This window comes from Trichosurus vulpecula, chromosome 1 (genome assembly GCF_011100635.1).
Source record: "Trichosurus vulpecula isolate mTriVul1 chromosome 1, mTriVul1.pri, whole genome shotgun sequence".
NCBI classification, from domain to species: Eukaryota; Metazoa; Chordata; class Mammalia; order Diprotodontia; family Phalangeridae; genus Trichosurus; species Trichosurus vulpecula.
The window spans coordinates 236,320,806-236,347,309 of record NC_050573.1 but is presented as its reverse complement, the minus strand read 5'-3'; the positions used below and the strand labels follow the sequence as shown (position 1 = coordinate 236,347,309).

General features: G+C 40.6%; 1 protein-coding gene across 2 annotated transcripts; it reads left to right on the top strand.

The window, feature by feature from the left end:
• The first annotated feature begins 2,854 nt into the window (after window positions 1–2,854).
• TGIF1 (TGFB induced factor homeobox 1) lies at window positions 2,855–12,093 on the top strand. Of its 2 annotated transcripts, none has more exons than XM_036742314.1 (4): window positions 2,855–2,946; window positions 3,728–4,103; window positions 10,078–10,304; window positions 11,020–12,093. In XM_036742314.1, the coding sequence occupies exons 2-4, from the start codon at window positions 4,088–4,090 to the stop codon at window positions 11,593–11,595; spliced, it is 819 nt and encodes a 272-aa protein (XP_036598209.1). In that variant the 5' UTR covers window positions 2,855–2,946; window positions 3,728–4,087; the 3' UTR covers window positions 11,596–12,093. The 2 variants fall into 2 exon arrangements, with proteins under 2 accessions (XP_036598209.1, XP_036598208.1); XM_036742313.1 differs by having other exon boundaries at window positions 2,900–3,070.
• The last annotated feature ends 14,411 nt before the right edge of the window (window positions 12,094–26,504 follow it).

Here is a 26,504-nt window from a genome sequence, read left to right as displayed (position 1 = left end):
TCCACTCCCCTCAGAGACAGATTCTGTAGGGACTCCCTTAGAAGCTGGGCATCACTCCAGGGCACAGAATCACAGAGGGGATCTGAGCTGGAAGGAATTTTGGGGGTCATCTAGTTCAATTCACCATTTTATGCTTTGTGTTGGAATACTTCTCTAACTTGGAATTCCAAAAAAGAAAACTTTTAATAATTCATCAGTAAGTGTTTTTCCAGGTCTTTCACCCTCTTACAGAAAAACTCCCAGAGTGGCTTATCTATACCTATTTCTATTTATCTGCCTTTCCAAGTTTACCTCTCTGAGTTTTCAGTTATTAAAGACTGGAAAGCACTGTAGTAACTCAAGTTTTAAACAACTGTTTCTTTTCTTGGCCTTGAGGCAGCAACAGTAGATAAGTAGAAATATATGTGCCTGGGGGAAAAGAAATAACGGTAAGAGCACAGAATTAAGCATTTATCAACCACTTCCTCCAATACGCTCTACATCAGTCCAATTTTTAAATAACATCTCTAAAACTACTTACTGGGAAAAGGACAATTGTTTGGCGGTCATTAAGAAGCCACACAATATTCAGAAGTAACCTCCCGTTAGGTAAATTACTACACTTTTCCACACACTCCTTCCCCAACATCCCTTAAAGGTGCCCAATAGATTTTTAAATTCCAGTTATTTGGTGACCCCCCCCCCCCATTTAGCTTTACCTTTTCTTTCCCAAGGGTCTAGTTTCATTTGCCCTAGGCAACTCCTAAAAGTGCACTAACAAACCAATTCTGTCCCAGAGTTAGACTCCCATATTTTGGGCACAAACCTCTTTAGGCTGTAGGATTTGGGGAAAGAGAACAGACTTAGATGGGCTTGGGCCAAGGCAGCGAGGCCTACCATATTTCTAAGCTTTTCTCTTCCCCAGCATTTCCTCTGATTTAATTATCAACTAGACTTGATTACCTAGAGAAAAGCAGGCTCACCCAGTACAATGGTTAAGAGTGGGTTGAAAACCCCCCCAGCAAAGGTTAAGTACTAAAGACTGACTTTTTTTTTTCCATCTTAGTTTGAAGGAGTTCCTTCGCCCCCTCCCTCTACTCCCTCTACACAGGCTATATACATAGGGCCTTTCGGTTTTTTTCTTTGCTTTCAAGCTTGGGCAGATCTAGAAACTCAGTTCTACTTTCCCAGCAGCTACTGGAGAGGGAGAACCAGCGATTAAAAAATCTTAAGGAATATGAAAAAAGATAGCTGGGTGAAAATAATGGGAACCACCCTGTGGCTAAAGCAATGTTTGCTAGGTTCTTTTTTGTCGTAGGCAGGGAGGGTCTAGAGAGGGTTAAAGGAGCCCGAAGAACTATTTTGTTTGGTAACTTCGAAAGCTGCCCAGGGCAGCCGAAGCAGCTTTCGAAGTTACAAAACAAAACATCTCCTCAGTAACAACTGTACAAGCCAAGGCCTCCCTGCCATTCAGACTGTTGAGTCAGTATGTCTGGCTGGGCAGGGCCTCACGTCACTGCTCACTGCCTGCCTCCTCCTCCTTTCTCTTTCTTTCCTCCACCCCTCCTCCTCAACCCGTCCCCATGCGCTCAGCACTCCTAGCCGGATATGAGCCACCAATCCCAGCAACAAACAACCCTTTAAATTAAATAAAAAAGAAAACCACTAACAGAGGCAAGCAAAATGCGCCAGCGACTGGTTAACTTGCATTATTCTACACCCCCACCTTCCCGCCCCACATCTGTCCCTCATTCAAGATACAACAGCTGTTTTATCTCTAGCCAGGGCAATGGAAGGAACTCTACTACATAAAGAGTTACAATGTAGCTTCCACGTTGTGTGTTGGGTTTTCTTTTTTTTAAGACCTTGTTGTTTTCCCCTTGTGCCGCTTTGGTTGTGAGTGTTCCCTTATGTGCTCAGCAGTCTGGAGCCCACAGGAAAGAGGGGGGGAAAAGGTTCCTGACTTCTGAAGAGTGAAGCTTTGCTTGTTCATTTAAAGTCCTGTAATTGAAAAGCCACCCTTGATTTTTAAACTCTGTCCTTAACACATCCTCGAGCTCTCTCCCTTTGCCTAAGGGTGGGTACTGTCTTTAATTTATACACCAAATCTAAAACAGAGGTTACGCTTTTTTTTTTTTGCTTGCATGAGACCTCCACGGACTTAACCTTATTTTCACGGAGCGTGTGCAGCCAGCATCCTAGTGGGCCTAACCCCAAAAACACCCCAGTGCTTTAAACCGGAGGCGGATCTGGACAGCTTACGTCTCTACTGGGCGATTTATTTGCGTATTTGTTTAAGCAATGGGGAAAGTATTACTATGACATGTGACATGTTTGCTTCAGAAGAAAAGCGGAACATATGCATATAATATATATTAGGGAAAACTAAATCATGAGGAAGGGGGGAGGGGAGAAGAGTGGGTGGGCATGCATTTCTTGAAATCAGCAAAAACAGCATCTGGTATTTAAAAGGGTAATTTCATCAAGGACCTCCTGTTGGAGTCCTCATAACTCTCAACCAAAATAAACTCGCAGGAACATGTGTTTACTTAATGGCTAGTTTCTGTTTGAAATACCGGGAGAGAAGGAGGGGGTACCCAAACAGGGTTGTAAGTCCTAAAAGTAGGAACTGTTTACCGAACCAGATGAGCAGCCACGATGTTTTCGCCCGTTTCCCATAAAGGCAGCAGCTGCCTCGGGGGGTGGGGTGGGGAGGGCTGGCGAAGGTTGGTGGGGGGGAGGAAGACTCAGCGCCTCTGCTGCTGCGGCAGCTACTGCGGCCGAGTTGAATCAGGACATGCAAAGCGCGCGCGCGCGCACACAAACATACACACGCAGAGACGTTTAAAGAGCATGTGGGCATGACAGAGTGTCTGTCTCCAGCGTGCTCGGGATTTCGAAACTGCCTTGCAATCCTTGTCCAGCGCTAGCAACCACGCAGGACGGACGGGAGGTGATCGCTCTTTGGTGTGTGGTTCTCCTCTTATCTACTTCCCCAAAGTAGTGTAGTTTTGTTGGAAGAGCACTGATGGAGAGAAAAAGGAGAAGCGGCGGGAGCCCAGGACGGGGGTAGAGGGTAAAAGCTGATTCAGTAAGCAAGCAGTGCGTCCTCACCCTGCTGCATACTTTCCCTTCTCTCCTCCCACCCCCACCCCATTCACAGTCAGCCTAGCGTAGATCTCAGTCCGCTGCCACTGGGAAAGCTAAGTTAAAGGTAGCTGTCAAAAAAAAAAGTCTTTTCCTTCAAGGCGAGGAAAGAGGAAGGGGCATCCTTTAAAAAAAAAAACACCCTCTTCCAGTTTAATGATCAAACGGGAGGTTGCCTAAGGAAGAAAGGCCAAAAAAAGTGGGGGAGGGTTCCTCTCCTGACTGGCTGCTTGGTCACCATCGCCACGGTGCCAGTGATGCGGGTCCTAGAAACTGAACAAGCGGGGAAGGGTTTGGTTTCTTTTCTTTCCTCCCCTCCCCTTTTACTCCTGTGCCCTCCCCCCCTTCCCCTCCCCCTCCTTTCTCTTGTATCTATCTGTCAGAGTGACAGCAGCTAGGGAGGAGGGAAGAGGCAGCGAGTGCTGGGGCGGTCGGGGCTGCTGCTCTCGCTTACTCTCACTTACTCATTGCTGGAAGGTGCGGGTGTGTGTGTGGGGGGGGTAGAGAGTAAAGGGGGGGGTGTGAGCTGTTGAGGGGGAGAAGTTGGGGGTGGAGGAAGGACCTCCTGTACCTTCTCCCCTTTCCTTTCTCACTCTGACAGGCTGGGGCTTAAGGCGCTGTGGAGCACCGAAGCAGGAGGGAAAGAACAAAGGACGAAAGTAGGGAGGGGAAGCCGGATTGGGAAGGGGACGAGCCCCCGACCCGACTTCTAGGGATCAGGGAGGCTCAAAGTGTCAGTTGAATCCCCTCCAACTCCAAGGCGCTTGGGATTGTAGCGCCTTGTGTAGTCCTAACGGCCGGAGCAATCCCCCACCAGCACCTTCTGCAAGTTAAGGGGGAGACAGTTCTGAAGGAGGCAGAAGGAAAAAAGAGAAAAAGAAAAGAAATCCCACCCCTGGCTCCTCTTTCCTGGGCATTCAGAAAGAGAATTATTTCCGCCTGGTGGAAGTAGAAATCAAGAATGAAAACTAAGAAAGGTAAGTGTAGCATGCGTCCGTCCCCCCGTGTGGTTGTGTATGCATGATTGTGTGGATGTTTGTTCATATCCCCATCCAAATGTATGTGGTTCACTTTTTCGGGGGGTGGGGGGAAGGACGTGCTTGGGCAGTTAGTGCTGTGTGGACTAGTAATAAGCTAGCTGCCTGGACTTTTGGGTTACTTTATCTTTTTCCCCTAAAAGTGCCCCACCACCACCACCACTCTATCCCATCCCAGGAGTCCTGGATCCTTTTTTTTCTTTGTTGAGGTCCGGTTTACAATGGCAGTTGGTTGATGTTTCACTTCTAGACACAACATGAGGGGCTGTTGTTTAGAGACTGGTTTCTCCATGCTGCTGGCACGTTGTCAAGAAGCACGCTCAACTGCCTTGTTTGTGCTCCTCAAAGTTTCATTGTCTGCCCCACCACCCCCATGCTTTTTTGAAAACACGAGTCGAAGCTTTCTTCCCCCCCCCCGCCATTCGCGACCCCTTCCTTTAGCCTTTCCGAGGCAAACTTCACCCCGTTTCTTAACCCGTGATGAGACTTTTATTTCCTAACTTTCAAAACGAGAGGCTCCAACCAAACAAAGTCGTCTCTGTTTGGAGTGGGAGCACCCTGGATGGCAGGATCCACTGAGTCTTTGTTTGAAACTTAGGCTTGAAGGGCTCTCACTCAGAGCTTGGGTTTGGACTATTCTCTCCACCTCCCCCCTCAGTGAAATGTGATATTTCTTTTCTGTAATTATACAAACTTCTGTATACCGTATATACTGTATATTAACTACCCCCCTCATTGAAATGTAATATTTCTTTTTGTCATTATGCCAACTTATGTATACTATACACTAACTTCTTCCCCTCATTGAAATGTGATATTTCTTTTTTGTTATTATGCTAACTTTGCATACTACGTACTATATATAATCCCCCCCCCAAAAAAAAAAACTTCCTGGCATGAAATGTTGGACTTTTTTTTTAAAAAGCTTCCCAATTTGGGGGTGGGCGCATTTTTAAGGGGTTAAATTGGAGAACGGAAGAATTTTTTAATGTCATAAAACTGCCCCCCTCCCCTTTTTTAAAGAATGTTTTAGACTGCTGACTTTCATTTTGACAGGCAAGTCTGCTTGTAAGTGCCAGTTGGGGTCTGTGATTGTTTCTATAAAAGCGCCCTGAAGTTTTTAAAAACTGCAACTTGGCATCAACCTGTCTTTAGAAAACACCCAACTTTGAAATTCGTTGGTGGGGGAGATGGGGAGGAGTTAATGGTTCCCCCTTTAGTCCTGGAGGAACGCAAAAAAAAGCTTGGCTCTCGGCTTGCTGAAGCTAGAGTTGAATTTTCCGTTGTGATTTATGTGAGAGGGGTTCAAAACATAAGTTAATCGGGTCCTGCAGCAAATGTTCCAAAGCGAGGTGGGAAGCCTTCTACTGCGCATGCTCACCAACTTCCTCGAGGGATGGCTTTTTTTTTTTTAACTCCACATTCTTTCAGACTGGTAATGCCCAGAGAGAGATTGAGGCAGCCTCCCCCCAGGGGTGGAGGGCGCGTAATATACGTTATGAGATAGAATATTGTTGGAATGGAATGCCACGAGGCGTTGGGTTCTTCCTACCGAACCCCCTACGCGAGGGTTCTCCTAGTTTGATTCAGAGACTTTGAAACCCTTGGTGAAGGTCGCTCCCTACTCCTCCCCCCTCCCAAACTTTTCCCTGGAAGCTTGGAGGGAATTTACAGTCCAAGATTAGGTTAAAAGCGGCTTGGGTCACCTTTCGTCCCCTCCCCTCTCCAGGTTACGGCATTCATAAGGTGGTTCATTGAATTCATTGATTAGTGATAACGCGGCAATTTCCCTACGCACGCCCTGGGAATGGCGTCTGAAATAGTCCCCGAAGTGAAAAAAAGTCTCCCCCTTGGGTGGGCTTGGCGGTGCCTGGCAATTTCTGTGGGGGCAGTTTGTCCATTTAGGCGGAATTGACTACAGTTAGGGGTTGTTGTCCCCCCCCCCCTTTTTTTGTTCCTTTAAATGACCCATTCGTGTTCCCTTCCTCTCTTCGAGTAGATTTCCGCCTTCTGCCCGTCCCATTGTTCGGGCTGCGCCTCGGGGTAGGGACTGTCGAAATACCCAACTTTGCTGGAAACTTGTAACTGCCTCCCTGCGTCTTCCCCCTGCCCCCGCATTCTTCCCCCCGGTTCCCGCATTCTTCCTGGTCCCTCCCCCTTCCTCCTCTCCACTTATAATAAAGAATTGAGTGTGTGAAAATGCTGATATGATTAGTGTGAGCGTTTGGTAATCAGTCTTGTGAGCCGAAGTTCTGGTTATTCAGCATCGAAATAATGCAAACAATGAAAGGTGCCATGGTGGAGGGGGAAACTTTGAGATTATAGGAAGAAGGTCACTGGTTTAGAGTTCATGTGGGGGAGATGAGACTATTGATGGTTGACGTTAGGACAAAGGTTTTCTTTTTTTTGAAGGTTTGGTTGGCAGATTGCATTTGCGGGACACTTCACTGTTTCAGTTCTTCGTATCTTTTCTGGTTTCTTGTAATCTAAAATTCTTTTGAATTCTCTTTGAGTTGTGGTAAATTTTACTGCTTTGGGGGATGATTAAAGTTCAGGCAGTGGAACACAGGAACAAAAGCTAGATTGCTTGCTTCCCTCCCTCTCTCCTGCCCCTCCCTTCTCTTCCTCCTCTTCTCTCCTGCCTCCTCCCTCTTTCCCTTTGTAAAAACTACCTTTGAGGGATGAAACGGTTTTCGTATTCTGTGTTACTGGAAGATTTAAGGATCTCTCGGGCCAACTGTTGCCAATGACGTGGTCTGTGGGATGGGTTTGTGGTCGTTTTAATGTAAAAGTTATGTGTCAAATATTTTTAAAGCTCACTTTAATAAAAGCAACTTGGACCAAATCACAGAGAACTGGACTATTATAAATTGATTTGCAAATTAGAGGATTGTACTTATGAAAAATTGCAGACTGTTACAAAAGAATCCTTTTTAAAGTGGTTGAAAAGCAAACAGGTAGATGGTCGGATTAGAAAAGTTCCAGTAGTTCTTTTAATCTTCTTGCCTTTTGACAGTGTTATGTTCTTGCTTGAGAGATTCTGTTGTTTGGGCCAGCCAAGCCCAGTTCAGTTTGGATGACTCAAGTGTTAAGATTCCCATTGTGTCTCCAGGGACACCATCTTAACAGGAAACTTTTCCTATCCAAATTTTTGCTTAATTAAATTATTGGTTAACCTATTTTCCCTTTAGTTTTATCACTATCATGTCTAGATTCTTTGCCTTCGGCTCCTTTAGTTTTAGTTCAACTGACAAGTTTTTTGGGTTTTTTTTTTCATTTGTTGTCATGCTACTGATCTGGAGAGTCTTAAGTATTCTAAGAGCTAATCTTGCCTCTTTGGGCCCCGTTATCAAATACTAAGTAACAGTCCTGACCCTTTGAGAATAAGGAAGTAGGTAGAGTAAAAGCAATCTGTTCCTTTGTACTAACATGACCTATGAATTCATATTTGGGAAACAAGTCATCTCTGGGAAACTTTTCCAGATCTGTTACAAAAGGAAATGACTAACAAAGAAAAATAAAATAGATCTGAGCCATAATCAATAGGCATGGTTTCAATGAAAACAGTCTTGACAGCAGCAAACGTGGTTATGCGGCACTGAACATATCAGCTGGTATAGTCAGGGAACTCCAGTCCCAACTTCCTGTTACTGAAGCTTTTGTGCACATATTGGAAATATTTGTTAAGTTCAGAGGCCTGTCATTCATTTATTTAAATGAACTCGGGATAGAGGAAAGTCTTTCAGGGCAGTTTGGTGTTGCTTAACTGAAACTTGCTTTTGTGTCAGTGTCACTAACGTATTGGGAAGGGATCAAGCTTCTTGTCAAACTGAGTAAGATCAAAGGGCAAGCTTTTTTCCCTTTGCCCTTTGTTATGACCAAGTTACAGTTAGGAACCAACTGCTCTAAAAGCAGATTTTCACACTTCATGGCTGGTTTCTTAGGAAAAAGGCAATAAGTGATAAGCCCCAAAGACTGCCTTTTCAGATTTGGGGGGTATTTAAAGCAATTGCTTTATTCACATTTTTCAGTTGCTGACATATCTTTCTCAAATTGACTTTGTGTGTTTAAAAAAATGCTAATTGCCAGGGCTGAATACCAAGTATAGTTTTCCTCATTAATATGAAATTTCTAGCCTAAACAAGGAGCTTGCTTTATTATTCTTAATCTATTTTTTTTTAACGGAAGTAGACTTCCTAAAAGTTTGTTTTTCCAAAGTTTCCATTCTTAGCTATTTAATAAAAGTCTGTAACTTTGATGCATCTCTGAAAAGCAACTTACTTAAATTCTACTGTTAATAGGGCCACAAAAGGGTATAACATAGTTATGGAGTTTATAACTGTTGGCTAAACTTTGAGTCTCTCCTAAAATGTATGTATTTGCATAATCACAGTTCTTTTTCTTTGTTAGAGCTTTCATTACTTTGACTGTCTCCTGAGGTCTCTGGCTCTTCCCTGGATACCATTTTTCTTTTTCTCTTCTCAACACCTCCTGCCCCCTGCAGTCCAAATCTAAATATGTGTGTCAAAGTAAAGCAGTGGTCAATTAACTGAGAAAGGCATTAAGTGGAATCTCATAAACAAATCTTTTAAAAATAGTGAGTAGCTTTCTTGTTTTATTATGCTAAAATATTTAATTATATTCATCTGTGGGGGGAAAACAAGTTAACAAGTTAACTAACTTTGAGAAGAACTCTGTCCTTGTTATCGAATTGTAAAACATTTTCATTAGGTCCTGTGTTTTTGAAAAGAGTAGTTTTTCTCTTTCAGACTGGGACAAAATTAACAACTATAGTGATCCAGAGAAACACTGAAATTGTAGGGATGGAGTTGTTTAAAGAAAATGATTGTGGGGGGGGGGAACTTATGTTCATAAATAGAAGTGCCATTTAATGAGTTGTGTTAATTGAAGCCAGTCCTATCTGTGGTTTGGATTTTACAGTGTGTGTGAATTCCTAAAATTGCTGTTGGGATTAAAGTATTTAAAACCAAAGTAGATTTTTCTTTGGGAATTATATTGTTTAGTTTACATTGTCCTAGGACAAGTTTCAGGCTGAACATGGTGGCCAAATAAAAATATTTTATGGTGTTGGTTTAATGTATAGAATGTACTAGCTCCCAATGACCAGGGATCTGCTTTGCCAAATTAATTATATGTGACTGCCAGAGATGGAGTGGGGAGGAGGAAGTGATTTTTTAAATATTTTCAGGAACCAAAAATGTATATTGAAACCAGTTCTCATAGCTAATCATATTTAGAAGATGCTATTAATTTGGTATAGTGACTTAACTTTATGTGAATATAGAGTGGGGGAACAATAAAATATCTCTTAGAATAAAATTGAAATGCTATGCCTTCTTAGGGTATGTAAAGCATTTCTAGTTCTTTTAATCTTCACTCAAGCACCAATAGAGTATTTAGGGATGACTCACTATCATTTAAAACTGATGCAATCAAAGGGGGTGAGAGAGTAATGTGCTAGCATTTTAAAATGTATTTTAGAACACCTATTAGATTTACACTCCACCGCCAGAACTTGCCTCACACACCTTCCTTATTTAAGTGTCCTTTAAAAAAAAAAGTTGTTAGCCACGTACCGTTATAGTACCCTTCCTGTGCAACATGTGGCATGATATTTACTTTAGATGCAATTTGTCTGGACTGCCACAGCAGATGAAAGGTTTTTCTGGGCACCAGTTAAAAGGAATGTGTGAAGTAAAATCTTCATAGGAAGAAGGTCCTGGTATTAATGACCTGTTAGTCAGTGGGAGGACTATCCTTAGTTCATTTGACTCATATCATGGTCGGCAGCACAGCCCTTCTGGTAGCTGGAAGAAAAAAAACTCTTGCTACAGTTGATCTTCTTGAACTGAATTAATTGGACTACTGACTTTTGACTTCAATGTTTTCATAGGTGTTGTTCCAGTATCAGGCAGCGAGACTGAGGATGATGACAATATGGATATTCCCCTGGACCTTTCCTCTTCAGCAGGCTCAGGCAAGCGGAGAAGACGGGGTAATCTACCCAAAGAATCTGTACAAATTCTCCGGGACTGGCTATATGAACATCGATTCAATGCTTATCCTTCAGAACAAGAAAAGGCTTTACTATCCCAGCAAACACACCTATCTACACTACAGGTAAAAAAAAAATAACAAAAACAAAACCTCGCTAAGTTAAGTTTATTGAAATAGTTTTTTTCCCCCCAAAGGTATTTTGAAGAGTTCTTATGTGATGATTTATGTATACATAGGCCTTTTCTCTTTTCTCTCCCCTCCTCTTTCAAAATTAAAGAAGTTTTACAGTATTGAAAGGTAATCTGATTATTTAGACATCATCTTATCAGATAACAATTTCTTTAATGATATATTTTAAAAGAACACTACTTATACAGCAAATATGAAAAGGAGGTTAGACCTTCCTCTATTGCCCAGGAAACTAGTTTGATATTTAAACAGGGACAGATTTCAGTGAGGTAATTCATGTTGTGTCTGTTGACATAGTCATTTGAACAAGGAAAAATCAGTAACTGTGGGGAGGAGTGGCTCTTTTCATAGAGGAAAGACTTTCCTGTTGTTTATTAACCTAAATGCAGGAACAATAGGTAATAGGTTAATATACAGGAGAGTTAAAAGGTAAACTTCTTTCTATAAAAAAAAAATTTCAGACACCCGGCAACTTTTGTTTCTTCTTTTTGAAGAACGGTGAAAGTTTTTGGTTTGTTTTTTTTACTCTGGAAGAATCACTCTTAGCTAGGGTCTGCTCACTTGAAACAGTTTTTAAATCTAAATAGACCATTTCATACCTTTCAAAAGAAAAGTAAAAAACATTAAAAGGTGGTGTTATATTCCCCAGGTCTGCAACTGGTTCATCAATGCACGCCGCAGGCTCCTCCCTGACATGCTGAGAAAAGATGGCAAGGATCCAAATCACTACACTATTTCCCGCCGAGGGGCCAAGATTTCTGAAGCTAACTCTGTGGAGTCTGCCATGGGCATCAAAAACTTCATTCCAGCTTTAGATGAGAGCTCATTTCATGCCTGTACAACTGGACCAAACCAGACCTTAGGAAGACCACTGTCTCCTAAGCCCCCATCCCCAGGATCGATTTTGGCCCGGCCCTCAGTGATTTGCCATACCACAGTGACTGCATTGAAAGATACCCCTTTCCATCTGTGCCCGTCAGTCAGTGTCGGACAGAACACAGATATGCAGCAGATACCAGCCAACGGTTTCACAGACACCTCTCTCCTGTACTCAGAGGACACGGGTAAATCTGGACCAAGTGCAAATACCCAGAGTGGGCTTTTCAACACTCCCCCCCCAACCCCACCAGACCTCAACCAAGATTTTAGTGGATTTCAGCTCTTAGTGGATGTTGCCCTCAAAAGGGCAGCTGAGATGGAGCTTCAGGCAAAACTGATGGCCTAACCCTTTTTTCAAGCAGCAGAATTCTCAGAAAATGTTTGTTATGGTTGTCTGGGTGATGTCAAAAGACTAATGACTGCATTATTTTATATATGTTTTTTTTATTAATATTTGCACAAAGGATTGCTGAAATGAAGCTTCCTGTTACTGAGATGTCTTCAATGGAATATAGTCATTCCAAGAACTGTAAACTTAAAAGCTACTGTAGAAACAAAGGGTTTTCTTTTTAAAATGTTTCTTGGTAGATTATTCATAATGTGAGATGTTTCCCAAGATCATGTGATTCTTTTTTTCTTATTCCCACATTCTCCCTTTATTTTTGTTGGTATTTCTTTCAGACTGTGCAATACTTAGTAAAGCTATAGTCTTCTTCTCATTCCCATGTGGAACAGGATGCTGACATACTGTCTACTAAAGAAATTTTCAATTTTTTTAAGCAAGTATGAACCTAGTTGATTGGTGTTGCCTTTTTCATGATGTAATAAAATATTTTCTTTAAAAGTGATGCACTGCAGAGTATTTTGTTGAGGAGGCACTTCCTAACAATAAGTAGGAACTTGGATATCATTGAACTATAGAGTATCCCATGTGAACAGGAATAGGGAAATGTAGATGTATCATTTTTCACTCTTTGAAGGACCTGGGACCACACCAGAGTACGTAAACAGATAAGGATGAGTCTTAAAACTTCTGTTGACAATCATTTTGTTAACCTCTAGCATCCTAACTAATTTCCTGCCATTCAAATACTAGTCTAGTGCTCAGCCATGAACATTTTTACACATTTCAAATTGTTCTGGGAACATTTAAAAAAAAAAAAGCACTGTGTATCACCTGGTTGTGACTTAGGCTGTGAGTTTGCAAGTTCACTTCTCCTGCTGTCTTCTCTACCTGCCTCTTGTGATTTAAAATATACTGTACTTATTGATTAGTGCCCGTCAGTACAATGCTTGCAGATGGAACTCGGTATAAAACTAGAACTCATAGAAAAATGAACTGAAATACCTTTAAAACTGTTTCTTAAGGCAATAAAAGAAGCATTGAGGTTCTAGCTGCATTAGGACTATTAATATATCCTATAATCCTATCTTATCTATCTTCAAAGGTTAAGATTACCGTACATTGTTACGTTGCCATCAGCTTTGTGATGGGAAACTTAGGACAGCTAAAGGGCATCTCTAATGGCATTTTCACTTACGTACTCCATCATCACCAAAAACCCATTCTTTATAGTCATAAATAACACGGGGCTGTTTGGTCATGTAAATGCTTGACTATATCCCTCCCATCCCTAGCATGAGTTAACTTAGGATAGATGGATGGATTTCGGGAGGTCTGTAAGCTTGGATGAGGGTGGGGGGGGTTACATCTTTATTTTCACTAACCTGTAACTGAAATTTAGCATTTCCATCGATTAGGGATGTTGGCAACAAAACATTCTGACAAAGGGATCCATAGATCACCAGAGCGCCAAAGCACGGGATCATGATATAAAAAAAGTTTTAAGAAGCCCAGAATTACAACCTACTCTGGGGCTCTTCTTGAGCCGTTAGATTCTAAAATGAATTTGGCCAAAGAGAAGATAGCTGAGTGATATAATTTCCTTCTTTCTTTTGGTTACTGATTGTCATGTTGCAAAATAATGTGGATTCTTTTGAAAAATAAAAAAAGAACTTAGAATGCATAAGAACATAGTCAACTCTCAGGATTGTGACTTCTCGCCAGTATTGCAAGTGTTTGAGGACATCTCATTTGATCTTCATAACAACCTCTGGGTTAGACAGGATTGGTATTTTCCCATTTTGCAGATGAAAAACAGGTTCTAAGGTGCCCAAGGTTCCCACTCTAGGCAAATAAGCTTGTAGTAGGCACTTGATTTCTTAGAATCCTGATATCCAATGCTTTCTTTGTACTATTATCACAGGATCCTCTGCTTTTTGGATTATCTTTGTTGCTATGCAGATTATCAAAAGTCAATTTTTCATTCCCAGCTTGATGCTCTGTCACCTAGGTGGCACATGTAAGTTAATTTAAATATTAACTTAAAGTAAAACATAATTCCTTTACTAAAGGCCTACTCTCTCATTTTAGCTTGCCATATGACCCTGTGTTCTCCAAGCCTGTGCCAGTCCAGTATGAGATCTGTCAGGTCCTACCTATGGAAATAAAAAGGGGTCAGCCATCATCCAATCTAGCCTTAGAGATATAAATTCAGAGTGGCTGGCCACCAACCAATGGATTCTTGGGGTTATAACACTTCATGAACCCTCTGTAGTGTGGAGGGGTTGAGATCTGTAGACGAAATGACAGATCTTTAAAGTATTGAAATATAAAATGTAAAGTGACCCAAGATTCCTTTCAGCTCACAGTTTATGTTCCTGTGATATAGACAATAAAAAGAACTTTTGAATTAATTCCTTTTTTTCCATATCCCAGATATTCCCATCCTCACCCTCTCTACTTTACAAATAGCTCTTGTGTTTAGGTATTAGATAATTTGTAGTGTTATTGAAAAGCTCATTTAATTTGTTGATTTAAAGCAGTTTGTAATATCATCTAGGTAAAACTTGATTAGTGTTTGAAGTTTCTGGTCTAAAATTTTAAAGTTTTACTTTAACTTTGACTCTGGATCAGTTTGAAGCCAAGGCACTAATGAGTAAGCTCTAAAGGATCTTAGGGAATTGGTAATTACTCATTTCTGTCAGAACAAAGTGAAGTTTACCTCTGGAAACTAGCCAGGGAGTAAAAAACAATGTTCAGAAACTGGAGTTTGAGGAACAGTAAGGACATTTTTGATGGTGGGTAACTGGTTGTTAAGCTAATTAACAAGAGGATGTGGCAAGCTTTGACCTAAAGTGAACTAAAATTGAAATACCCAATACATTGCCTTTTGGGCTAAGCTTAGGATGCCAGGTCTAAAAGCTAAAGATGCAATAAATGCTATGTGGCTGAATGGAAAACAGTGATTTGTGATAGCTGTAATAGGGCCCATGAGGGAAATTTAGATGAGTATAAAATAGGTAAAACTTTGGTTTGAGCAAATTTCAACAAGACAGCAATTTTTAAAAATCTTGTATTATTTATACCACAACTTGTTCAGCCATTCAGAGCATTTAGAAATGGCACTTCTGAAGGAATGACTGCTTAAATGTTTATCGGCACCAAGTAGAAGGGACAACCTCTAAAAACATATTTGGATGGCCTCCAATTTGGGTGAGGCTTGCTCAGATCTTGTAAGAAGCCTAAGGAGGGGGCAGCCAGGTGGCACAGTGAGTAGAGCACCTGCCCTAGAGTCAGGAGGACCTGAGTTCAAATCTGGCCTCAGACACTTGACATGCTTACTAGCTATGTGACCTTGGGCAAGTCACTTAACCCCAATTGCCCTGCCTTCCCCCCCTCCAAGAGCCAGAAGAAAAAAACATTTAAAAAAAGAAGCCTAAGGAGGATTTTTAACAACAGTATCAAAGTGAGGCTAAAAGGTAGCCTTTGCTCTCACCTTAGTAAAGGTCTCCAGAGGACATATTGGTATTCTCCAACCAGGTCAAGATTGTTTTCATGTTTTCCTTTCTTAAAAAGCTTGTGTTTCCAGATCAGAAGGAACCAAGTTTTTGAAACCTCTGATAACATCCATATTTTGGCACTCTTTCTGATACTGATTGTAAAAATTTCTTAGCAGTTAAACTCTAGTGTATCACCTTTACAATTTGTCATTCAGTTACCAAGCAGAAACAGTTCATGCACATTATACAGATGCAGTTTTATGTATTTTAGCATTTTTTTTTAGTTCTCTTGTTACCTTATCCATTATTTAAGCAGGATTGAAACAAAATTGTAGAATTTTGTTGCCCATTTCAAATATTACCCTTGAAAATATATTTAAGTGAGTCTGTGCAAAACTAGCACATTATTACATTAGTCACCTTGCCCCCCCAAAGCCCCCCACAAGATGGTCGTAAATCTGCACCATCTGGAATAGCACTTTAAAAAATTCTCTGTTCAACATTCTCAGTTTTATGTCATTATCCGGTTTTGCCCATTTCACCTGATCTCTTCTTGTAAATCTAGTGTTTAGGTGAACATGATGAGAAGTTACATTGCTGCATTTTCACAGCTTCTACGACAATAGTAGGACGGAATAGTAGCGATAGAAGGGGCTTCATAGGGGTCATACAGCACCCTGGCCAAAGAAATACAGTACCCGATGGCACACACTAACTAGTAAGTGGGGTAGGCCCAGGCCTAGAAAGCAACCCCTCTAAATCCAGTATCCCTAGACCACCTTCCCCCACAGTTCGCTTTCTAAGTACTAGAATTTCTTCCAGGCCACAAAACCATGATCTCCTATACTCCATTTCAGTTGGGCAAGGGCTGTGTCTATAGGAGGCTTTCAGGATCTGATACACAGTATGCTAGTTTCCTAAATTTTGTGTGACTGCATATTTAGTGACTGAAATAATCTCAGAATCAACCAATACCAAAAAATCAGTTATAGTTTTATGAAGTAAGTATTCACCTATTACTTACACTGCTTTCAATATGTTTCATTTCCCTTTCTAACTCATAATATTCTGACCCCGGGACCTTGTGTTTTTGGTTAGGTCTTACTCCTTTACATCTTGAAACTGGGCTATTTTTAGAATATTATTGTCTCCCAAGCTAGAGTTTTTCCTAGCATTTTAACCCTTCCCTCCCCCCAACCCCATATCAACTGAGTTAATTTACTTATCTCTTAACTAGGTCCGCAGAGGTATTTCAACCAGGATGATGGGCATCTAAAATGGAATTAACCAAACAGAATAGAAAAGTTAGTAATCTTACACTGCCTTCGGTGTCTGGATTGGTTTTCTGACATATCCTAACTCCATTAAAAGCAGCAGATTATAAAAAAAAGTCTTCTTCCTCAATCCATTTCTGTCCTTAAACCTGCTTTATCCTAAAGGAGTCATTATCATTTGTCTGGACCAAAGATAATTAATTGCTTAGGTCGTAGTTTTTTGCTTCATCAGTTAATGATCAGGCCTAAAACAAATAGGACTACTACCCAACAATCAGTCCAAAGGAAGGAAGGCAGCATTTTCCTTGCTGTCATCAGCAACAGGGCCACAACAGCTAGCTGATTTTAGTTTCATAAAAGGGTTGCTACCTTCAAATTTAACTAAAAGATTAACCTTATCAGGTGAAATGTATTGCTATTAGCAGGCAGGTGCTGCTCTGTTTTTCACAGTCTCTCTGTTAATTTGAAGTCTGTTGAGGTACCTTTGATCAGAGCTCCTCAGCCTTTCTCTAAGGCCTTGCCTGTGTCCATAGAGGTTGACTCAGGGAAACATCAAAAGAACTGTAAGCCAGACTCTAATCTCTGTTTCTTCCTGTTTCTCTGTCTGCTCCACTAGGTTCACAGAACAGCCTTTTCCCTTGAAGGCCTGTCCACACTCTCCTCAAGGCCATGAGCTTTAAGTATAATTGGTTATACTGGGAGTGTCAAAATATCCACACTTTTGAGGGATTACTTTCTTTTGTAACTCAAAAGTCCTTGCAAAATGGGGATCATTACTGACAAAGGAGTTAGGAAGATATGGAAATTTATACCTAAAGGCCTGTCCTGGAAGTAACTGTAGAGCAAACCAATTGCTTTTTGAAAGTCCATTAAAACATTTAAGCTCTTAAGGGATATTTTAATGATCCATATAATTTGACATTCATATAGAGGCACATAGATTTTCATTTCAACCTGTGAGAACTGGGTTGTAGGTCACTGTACACTATACCGTAGGTATGGGTCATGCTGTTATGAATGATTTCTACTTTATAGATAAGGAAGTGAAGTTTATGTGGAATATGTGGAAGAAGAATTTGAACCCAAGTCTCCTTAATCCAAAGTGACAGCATTCCATGTACAGTACTGGGATCTGACTGGCAGGCATCTAGATGGGTGAAGCAGACAGAGCACTGAGCCCGGAATCAGGAGGCTCTGAGTTCAAATCTAGACTCAGATACTAGCCATGCGACCTTGGACAAGTCACTTAACTCTGTCTCAGTTGCCTTAATTGTAGAATCAGGATAATAATGGATAATAATGGCAACTACCTCTCAGGGCTGTTGTGAGTATAAAATGAAATATTTATAAACTGCTTAGCACGTGGTAGGAGCTATATAAATGCCAGTTATTACTACTACTGTTACCTCAGAACTGCTTTCCCTATTATGCCCATGGATGTTGTACCTGGGAATGTTCATCTGGACCAGTACATAGCAATCATTGATTAAGCACCTACTCCTTCCAGATATCATGCCAGGGGCTAGAAGTAGAAAGATGAAAATGATAACAATTCTGCCCTCGAGGGGTTTAGACTCCAGTAGGGCAGTAAGACTACACAAATAACTATTATGCAAGTTAAAACATGGTAAGAGCCAAACAGAATGGCACGAGGAAGGAAGATCACTTTGAAAAGGCATGGGGGGAGGGGAGGTCATAGTCAGGTGAGGAGGTGTCACTTGAGCTGTGCTTTTCAAGGAAGAAAATTTGAATAGGTGAAGATTTGGAGGAAATGCATTCTGGGCATGGTAGATGGGTCACATAGAGAAAGGACTGCCTGAGACAAGATTGGGGAACTGTGAACAGTCTGGCTTGACAGGAACATAGAGTGTCCAGAAGGTAGAATGAAATGAGGCAGGAAAAGTCAGTTGGAGGGATGTTGGGGAGAGCTTTGAATTTCAGTCTGTGGTGTTTATATTTTATTCAGTAGGGAATTAGCCATGGAAGGTTTTCAAATGGACATATGACAGGAATAGACTCGCATTAGAAGAATTTCCCTGGCAGGAGTGAGAAGAATGGGATGGAGATGGTAGGGGCAAGGAAACTAGCTAGGGACATCCCAACCAATATTCAGCACCAAAGGGAGACCGTTGCCCAAATGCACGTCCAGAGAGTCCAGATACCATGGGAATCGGTGCAGAACGGGTGAGTGCATAACAACATTAAGTAACCTGCTCAACTGGTTAAAAGGTAGTCACATCTAATAGCTAACTCAAGATGTTTTATCTGATAGATTCCAAGTCCTAGTTCAAAACAAAGTTTAAAAAAAAAAGTAACTGCTACTTTTTAATTTTACAAGAATTTTGGCTGGAGTAGAAACTAAAGTTAGGATTATGTGCACATGCTATATCATTCAGTCTATATGTATTTGAAAGACATTTCTCCTACTCACCAGTTTTCTCCCACAGGGGCCTCACCCTTCACTCTTCTCCCTGATTCTCACACATAACCCCAGGGTTGGGGCTATGGCCTCGTTTTTTTCCCTTGGCCTATTTCTTAGCTATGAAGGGACCAGTACTGCTGTTTCCTAGTTCACTCTATGGCTTTTTGGCAGGTGAGTGAGGGGTCTTCTTTAGTGATCATTTTGCTATCACTGCCATTTTCCTGGCCTTTGATACTCAGATGGGGCCCCCACTTCTGCAGGTTTAGTTAGAATTGTACAATCATTACCTTTTAGAGCTGAAAGGGACCTTAAAGATCAGCTAAGGCAATCAGCTTGTTTCATAGATGAGGAAACTGATTTCAGAGACTATGTCTGTCTTTCCTTCACTCCCCAATTCCGTAGTTAGTGGCCTAGCTAGTAAGGATGTCTACATTGCTTGGATGTCTTATTGCTATGGAATTAGATTAAAATGGAATTGGGGGGGGCAGCTAGTTGGTGCAATGAGTAGAGCACCGGCCCTGGAGTCAGGAGGACCCAAGTTCAAATCCGGCCTCAGACATCGACACACTTACTAGCTGTGTGACCTTGGGCAAGTCACTTAACCCCAACTGCCCTGCCTTTCCCCCCTCCAAAAAATTTTTAAAAATGTAATTAGGAAACATTTAATAAAATTGATAAAAATTAAATAAAACATAGCTAATTAGTATGTGTGGTTTCCTAAGTCCATATGTCGTTGGAATTATGTATAATTTAGTGGCCTCATTTCAATTTGAGTTTGAGATCACTGTCATTTTACATCAAATGTATCTCTAACAATTCACTTAGGTTCAATGATGCTAGCTTTGACAGGTGGGGCAGGCCTGACACAGAAGAGTTGGGGTAAGGGGAAGGGCAGGCAGTGATGAGCATCTAAGAAATGCCATTAGTTGAAGGGATCTTAACCTGGCATCCATGAACTTTTGAAATATATATATATTTATAAATTTCTGTATTTCAATATAACTGGTTTACTCTGTAATCCCATATATCGTATTTTATACATTTAAAAACATCATTGAGAGAAGCAGTCCATAGGCTTCACCAGAGGGAAGAAGAGGCCCTTGACACAACAAAAATTAAGAACCCTTGCTCTAGTTGATTATATTCTAACCATGCCTCAAGGGGAAGCAGAATAGTCATCTCTAGCCTCTTCTCCGCTTCCCCCCACTCCCCACCACTGTTGTCCAAGGGAGGATTTATTCCCTGCCAGGAGGAGAAGCAGGAGGTCAAAGCCAGAAGCTTGGCCACTCTGCTCTTCTCAGACAGAGAGGGCAAGGTGTGGGACTAGATCTGCTCCATTAAATATTGTTAGTCTAGGAGATGTTGTTTTCAGATTCAAGTTAACTTCTGATTGCTGTTTTTTTTTTTAATTGAAAGAAGCAAGACCCTAAGGTTTATATCTAAGGCTTAACTCCTTTCCCACAAATAAGAAGTCCACAATGAACACATTTAGGAAGTAGCAAAGAAGCCCATTTATCCAAGTTAATAGCAAAACAGAAATCATAGAAGGTATACATAGGAGAATATATACCACATAGTACAGAGTGAAGGAGCTCTTCCATGGAGAGTGAGGTAACATCTTATCCAAGAGAGAATCCCAAATCTCACCAAAGGGGAAACTCCCAAAAGTCTCTATAGTAAACTGGTATAGGGACACGATGGAGATGGCCAGCTTCTTAGGATTTTTTTTCCTTCAACCACCTGAAGTGGAGTTGGTGTTCTCTGTTGAAACTGGAAGCCAGAAGCACCTGAAGCCCGAAGAAAATGAAGAGACTTAAAGAGACTGAAACTCTTGACTACCCTGCTCCTCATATACTGATCTTCACTCCTGAGAGTCCCAAACCAATAAACTTTGGGAGATACATACATACATGGACATTGTGTGCAAAACATACATACACATGTACACACATATGTATGTTTTCTGTATTATATACATACACTATTTATATATAACCTCTTGTGTATATGCGTGTGTATACACATGTGTATATATGTATATGTGCTCATAATGGAACAATAATAATAGCTGATATACTTTTATATAGTGCTTTAAGTTTGTGAAGCTTATTTATATGCCTTATCTCTTTTGGTCATTTGATCAATAATAATAATTATCATTTAAATAGGCTTTTCTCTTTACAAAGTACTTTACTTATAATGCTTCATTTGATCCTCTCAACAACCCTGCAAAGTAAATAATGCAAATATTATTCTCTGTGTTTCATAGGTGAGAGATTAAGTGATGTCCTCCAGAAAACTGCAGTACCAGGACTTCAGTTCAAGTCTCCTGACTCCAAGTCTAGAGCACAGAAAAAAGAGCATCAAAATCTAGGAAATGGGAAGCTTGAGTCTAGAACAGGCTCTGCCTCTAGTTTGCTAAGTTAACCTAGGACAGATTCCTGAACCTTTCTACGTTGTAGTGTCTTCATCTGTAAAATAAGGGCTTTAGAACTTTGTTTGGGTAGGCCCCAACAGTATATGATTCATGATATACTTAATGGCCTTCAGAACTACACCAAAGGATGATACCATATTTATTATAAACCCATATAAAATGATTTGCCTTATTTTTCTTTTTAAGGAAGTCAAAATGACATTTAAGAAAATAAAGATAAGAAGAGAAACTAAACCAGACTAAATTCATAGGGAAGAAATCTGTGCTGGAGGTGAATTTTGAAAGTATAGAGAGATTGATTTGCAAGATCTTCACCATCTAAAAAGGGCAAGAGTTTGAGGATTGGGGGAAAAATCATAGATGTATTAACAAAAAAAGAGATCATTGCCCTCCCTCCCAAACTTCCTACCTATTAAATTATGTTTATTTTATGGCTATTGCTGCTTTTATTGTATCCCTCCAATAGAATATAAGCTCCTTTGAGTAGAGAGTGTTTCATTTTTTGTCTTGTATATTCTCAGTGCCTAGTATGGCACCTGAAACATAGTAGGCTCTGTTGCGTGTTGGTTGGTTGATTGATTGAATCACTGACTCAAAAATCAACGTTCACATTACTATAAAAATACTTTTTATTGTTTTAAAAATAAGTGTCATTAATATTTTTTGTCTCACAGCCTTAGATGCAACCTTTTTTTTTTTAACACCAACGTTCCTCAGATGATGCTATGTGACCATGAGTCATGGAACACCATAATCTCCAATGAATCAAAATTACAGGTGTCTCAAAGGGCATTGGAGAGGCACATGGTAGATACAGAATGGCATATTACCAACAATGATTTGTACAGAAGAAGGAGTATAAAAAGTATTATCAGAGAGGTGTATGACCTGAAGAGGAGGTGGAGTAGTCATGTAGCAGGTATCCAGGATGTGACAGCGAAGTTCCTAAGACTCATAAAACATAATGATGACTACCCATTTCTGGTAGATTCCCGGGAGCAGAAATAATACAGAGTAGATGTCATTGTAAAGGATTACAAAGTCTACAGCAAAATACTGAAAATTTTAGAAGCACAGGTGGTGTTTTCATCACCACCTATGGTAAAGAACTTGTTAGGAAAACGGTATCTATATTCAGGATTTGGATTTGTGAACCACAATTTAAGATATGGGAATGTTGGGCTCATGGCCAGGGATAGACATACTAATACAATGCTTGAAACATAGTAGTTATTTGATAAATATTTGTTAATTGATTGGTAAGGCTGTTTTTACCTGAAGCTTTGTAAATCCAACAAAAAGGGCTTTAGGGAGCCTAACAGAAAACTGCCTACATATATCTATCAACCTAGAGATCACAGGAAGAAGAAAAATAGCATTAAAGATGCCCCCAAATTCAAAGGAGTGTTATACTTGGGTTCAGAAAATTCAACTTCACAAGCAAGGGAGGTGTGGTTAGATAGTAGTAATCTGAAAAAGATTTGGGTGTTTTAGTGAACATCAAGCTGAATATGAGTCAACAGTTTGGCATGGCAGTCCAAAAAGCCAATGTGAGTTCTACTCTCCAGGACTAGGTATGTGACAGACCCACTAGATTTTGCCCTTGTCTGTTCTACATGTCACCTTCAGGAAGGACTTTGATAAACTGGAATGGACTCTAAGCAAGCAGGATTGTGAAAGGTCTTGAGATTGTCATACAAAAACAGTGGAAGGATCCAGAGGAGTTTAGCTTAGGAGAAAAAAAAAACACTTAGCAGGGACAGAATAGGTATTGCCAAGTATTTGAGGGTTGTCATGCAGAAGGATTAGAGTTATTCTTGGCTCCATAAGACTCAGGAGTGATGGGTGGGAGTTGCAAAGGTGCCAATTTAGACATGATGTCAAAGAAACCTTCCTAACAATTAGAGTTGTCCAAAAGCAGAATGCCCATGTCACATCTAGCCAAGGCTAGATGTCCACTGGTCGGGCATGTCATTGAGGGCACTCTTTTTCAGATTTGGGTTGAACTTGATGGCCTCTGGAGTCCCCTCTGATTCTGAGATTCTGTGATTCTGTGGTCCAGAGGAAGGCCTCTAACACACTAGATTCATTATTGAGAACTTATAGGAGGACATGGACAAGTGAACAGGATGAAAAGATGCAAATGGGTGACAATCTGTATCGTTGGAGGGAGTATCTATGTCTGGGAGATCATGCTGCCAATAGAATTATTGAAGCATGAAGATTACCTCCCAAAAATTGTTGTGAGGATCAAATTAATTAATATTTGTAAGGTACTTAGCAAAGCACTACACACACACACACACACATACATGCATGTCATATGTTTACATATATACGTGTGTGTATAAATGCTGGCTGTTACTACTTTTTTTTTTTTCCAAAAAATAAGGAGGCTAAATTGAATGAAAGTCACTGAGAAAGCTGGAATGAAAGTGTCCTTCAAGTTAACTGCTTTTTTCCTGAAAATAAGTTGGACAGAACTTACACACATTCTTATACACTGGAGGCTCACAGGAATCTGACTGGGGCACAAAAACCTACCCTCTACTAGTGTCAGCAGGCATGATTGGTGCTAGCAGCTATATTTGTTCAGTCGTCTTTCTTTGTGACACTGTCTGAGGTTTTCTTGGCAAAGATCCTGGAGTGGTTTGCCGCTTTCTCCTCCAGCTCATTTTACAGATGAGGAAATTAAGGCAAATGGGATGAAGTACTTGCCCAGGGTCACACAGTTAGTGTTTGAGGCCACTGAACTCAGTCTTTCTGACTCCAGGCCAACGCTCTATCCACAGGGTCACCTGGAAAGCAAGTATTTTCTACACATTTAAACCTGATGTTTAGGGACGGAAGGATAGTGGCCCACTTGGTCTGATATTTAGTTGGCCAATTCTAGAAAAAGATGGGCTATCTCTGTACTAGATGACCTTTTGAGCTCTAAAATTCTAGGGTTATTATTTTCACATTGTATTTACCTTTCCAAGGAAATTAATTCTCCATAAGGAATAAAAACGAATTTCATCTTACTCCAAAGGCAAGTGAGAGAAAGGAAAAATCCTTTCTGTGTCTTTTTTTTTAATTGCTGGAGAAAACTTTTACTATTAAAAAGCATTTTAATAAGAATAAAGAATTCAAGAAACATGGCAAGAGGAACAATTCACAATAGAATAATTGAAGGTGATTTTTTTTAAAAAATCACTTTTCACCAGAGAATCCTTCCTCTCTCTCTCTCTCTCTCTCTCTCTCTCTTTCTCTCTCTCTATCTCTCTGTCTTTCTCTGCCAATCAGAATTAAGTGACTTGCCCATGTCACATAGCTAGTAAGTATCTGAAATAGGATTTGAACTCAGATCCATTTGCTTTATCCACTGAGCCACCTAACTGCCCCATCATTTCTCTTAGGGTTTGTCACAATCTAATGAACACAGTCTTGACATTTTGGTAGATATAAATGGTGAACATGGGCTAAAGCACACAGGGATTTCTTTTTTTTTTCTTCTGGTTTTAGTCCTTTCAAATAGTGGTTTGAATTTGTCAGGAGGTGAGGAAGGCATATAGCAAGATTGTTCTGCCATAAATGCTATGGGTTAGATGACTAGGAAATCTCTCCAGGTTCTCCTGTTGTGGGGCCTGACATTGGACTACAGCTAGTAGAAAGAATTTGTTGTTTTTTTTTTTTATTTCAATGAAAACCACACAGCTAATGAACTTCCTCTATAACAGGGAAAGATGCCAGAACATTTCTCAACTTCAGGATTTCTAGGCTATCTAAATTCTTTACTTCTATTCCAAGTGACAGTAATATTTTAATTTCATCCTGGGAATTTGTAGTACCATGGGATGAGAATGCTTCATAGGTTTCTGTTTAAACTAAAAGATTTTTTAAATTGTCCCCTCCTGTGGACTACAAGGGGAGGCAATGACAAAAATGCTAGCATGAGTCAAGACCTGTTAGTAACAACAACAAAGTTCTAGAGTCGTAGATTTTGGACATGGCCACTGTGGGAATTTGCTTTGTTTAAATATGCATAGTTGTATTTGTTTTCTTTTTCCCTTTTTCTGTTCAATGAAAAATTACATTTAAATTTAAAAAATGACTTCACCCATTTCTGGGTTTCTGCCTTTGCTTTGGCCGGTTCCTGAGTGTGACTGGGCACTGAAACAACTCCTGTTCAACCTTTCATTACTCATCAGACATTCCACAATATTTATTGACTGAGGGCTAAGGATGTACTGTAGACCAATGGGAGTATGATCTCAAGATTAGACATAGCTTTTACCCTTGGTGAATTTATTAGATCATGGGGGAGAACAGGAAATGTGGCATCAACAGAAATAGAGTTAATTCTCAGTTATCCATTTGGGTGCTCAACTAACCTTATTCTTGGGACATACTTCCTGGATGAATCCCAGAGCAGTTTCCTTGCCATTGTATACCCTCCGGTAGATAAAGCACTGAATCTGGAGTCAGGAGTTCAAATCCAGCCTCAGACACATATTGGCTGTGTGACCCTGGGAAAGTTGCCCAACCTATGTTTACCTCAGTTCCCTCATCTGTAAAACGGGGATAATAATAGCACCTATTTCCTAGGCTTATCGTAAGGATCAAATGAGATAATACACAATGCCTGGCACACAGTAGGTGCTATATAAATGTTCATTCCATTCCTTTCCCCAATCAGAAAGATCAAAAAGAGAGCTTCAGGTGAACTGAGGGGATGAACCACACTTTTAGGTAGCCTGACTTACCTTGCTAGGGGATAGGTCTTCTGAGTCCTAGGCTCTACTGGGTTACAAACTAATCCGCCTTTTACCTTTACTTGTTGGTTTGGTTTTCTCCCCTGAAAAAAATCTAGGCATGCTAATTCCCCCCTCCAGTGTGGTAATTCCTTCCTCTACCCCATGAATGAAGGAATATAAAAAGCATTATTAACCACCTCTTGAGTGCCTGGCACTGTGCTAAATACTGGGGGATACAAAGAAAGATAAAAGATTGGTGCTTACCTTCTGATGGGAGAGATAATATGCAAACAGCTAAGTACAAATAAGATATATACAGGATGAATTGGAGAAAATCAACAGAGGGAAGGCATTAGCATTAAGGGAGTTCAGGAAAGGCTTCTTGTAGAAGGTGGGATTTTAGCTGGAACTTGAAGGAAGCCAGGGAAGCCAAGAGGCAGAGAGGAGGAGGGAGAGAATTCCAGACATAGGGGACAGTCAATGAAAATTTAGAGTCAAGAGATAGTATCTTGTTCAGGGAAGATCAAGAAGGTCAGTGTCACT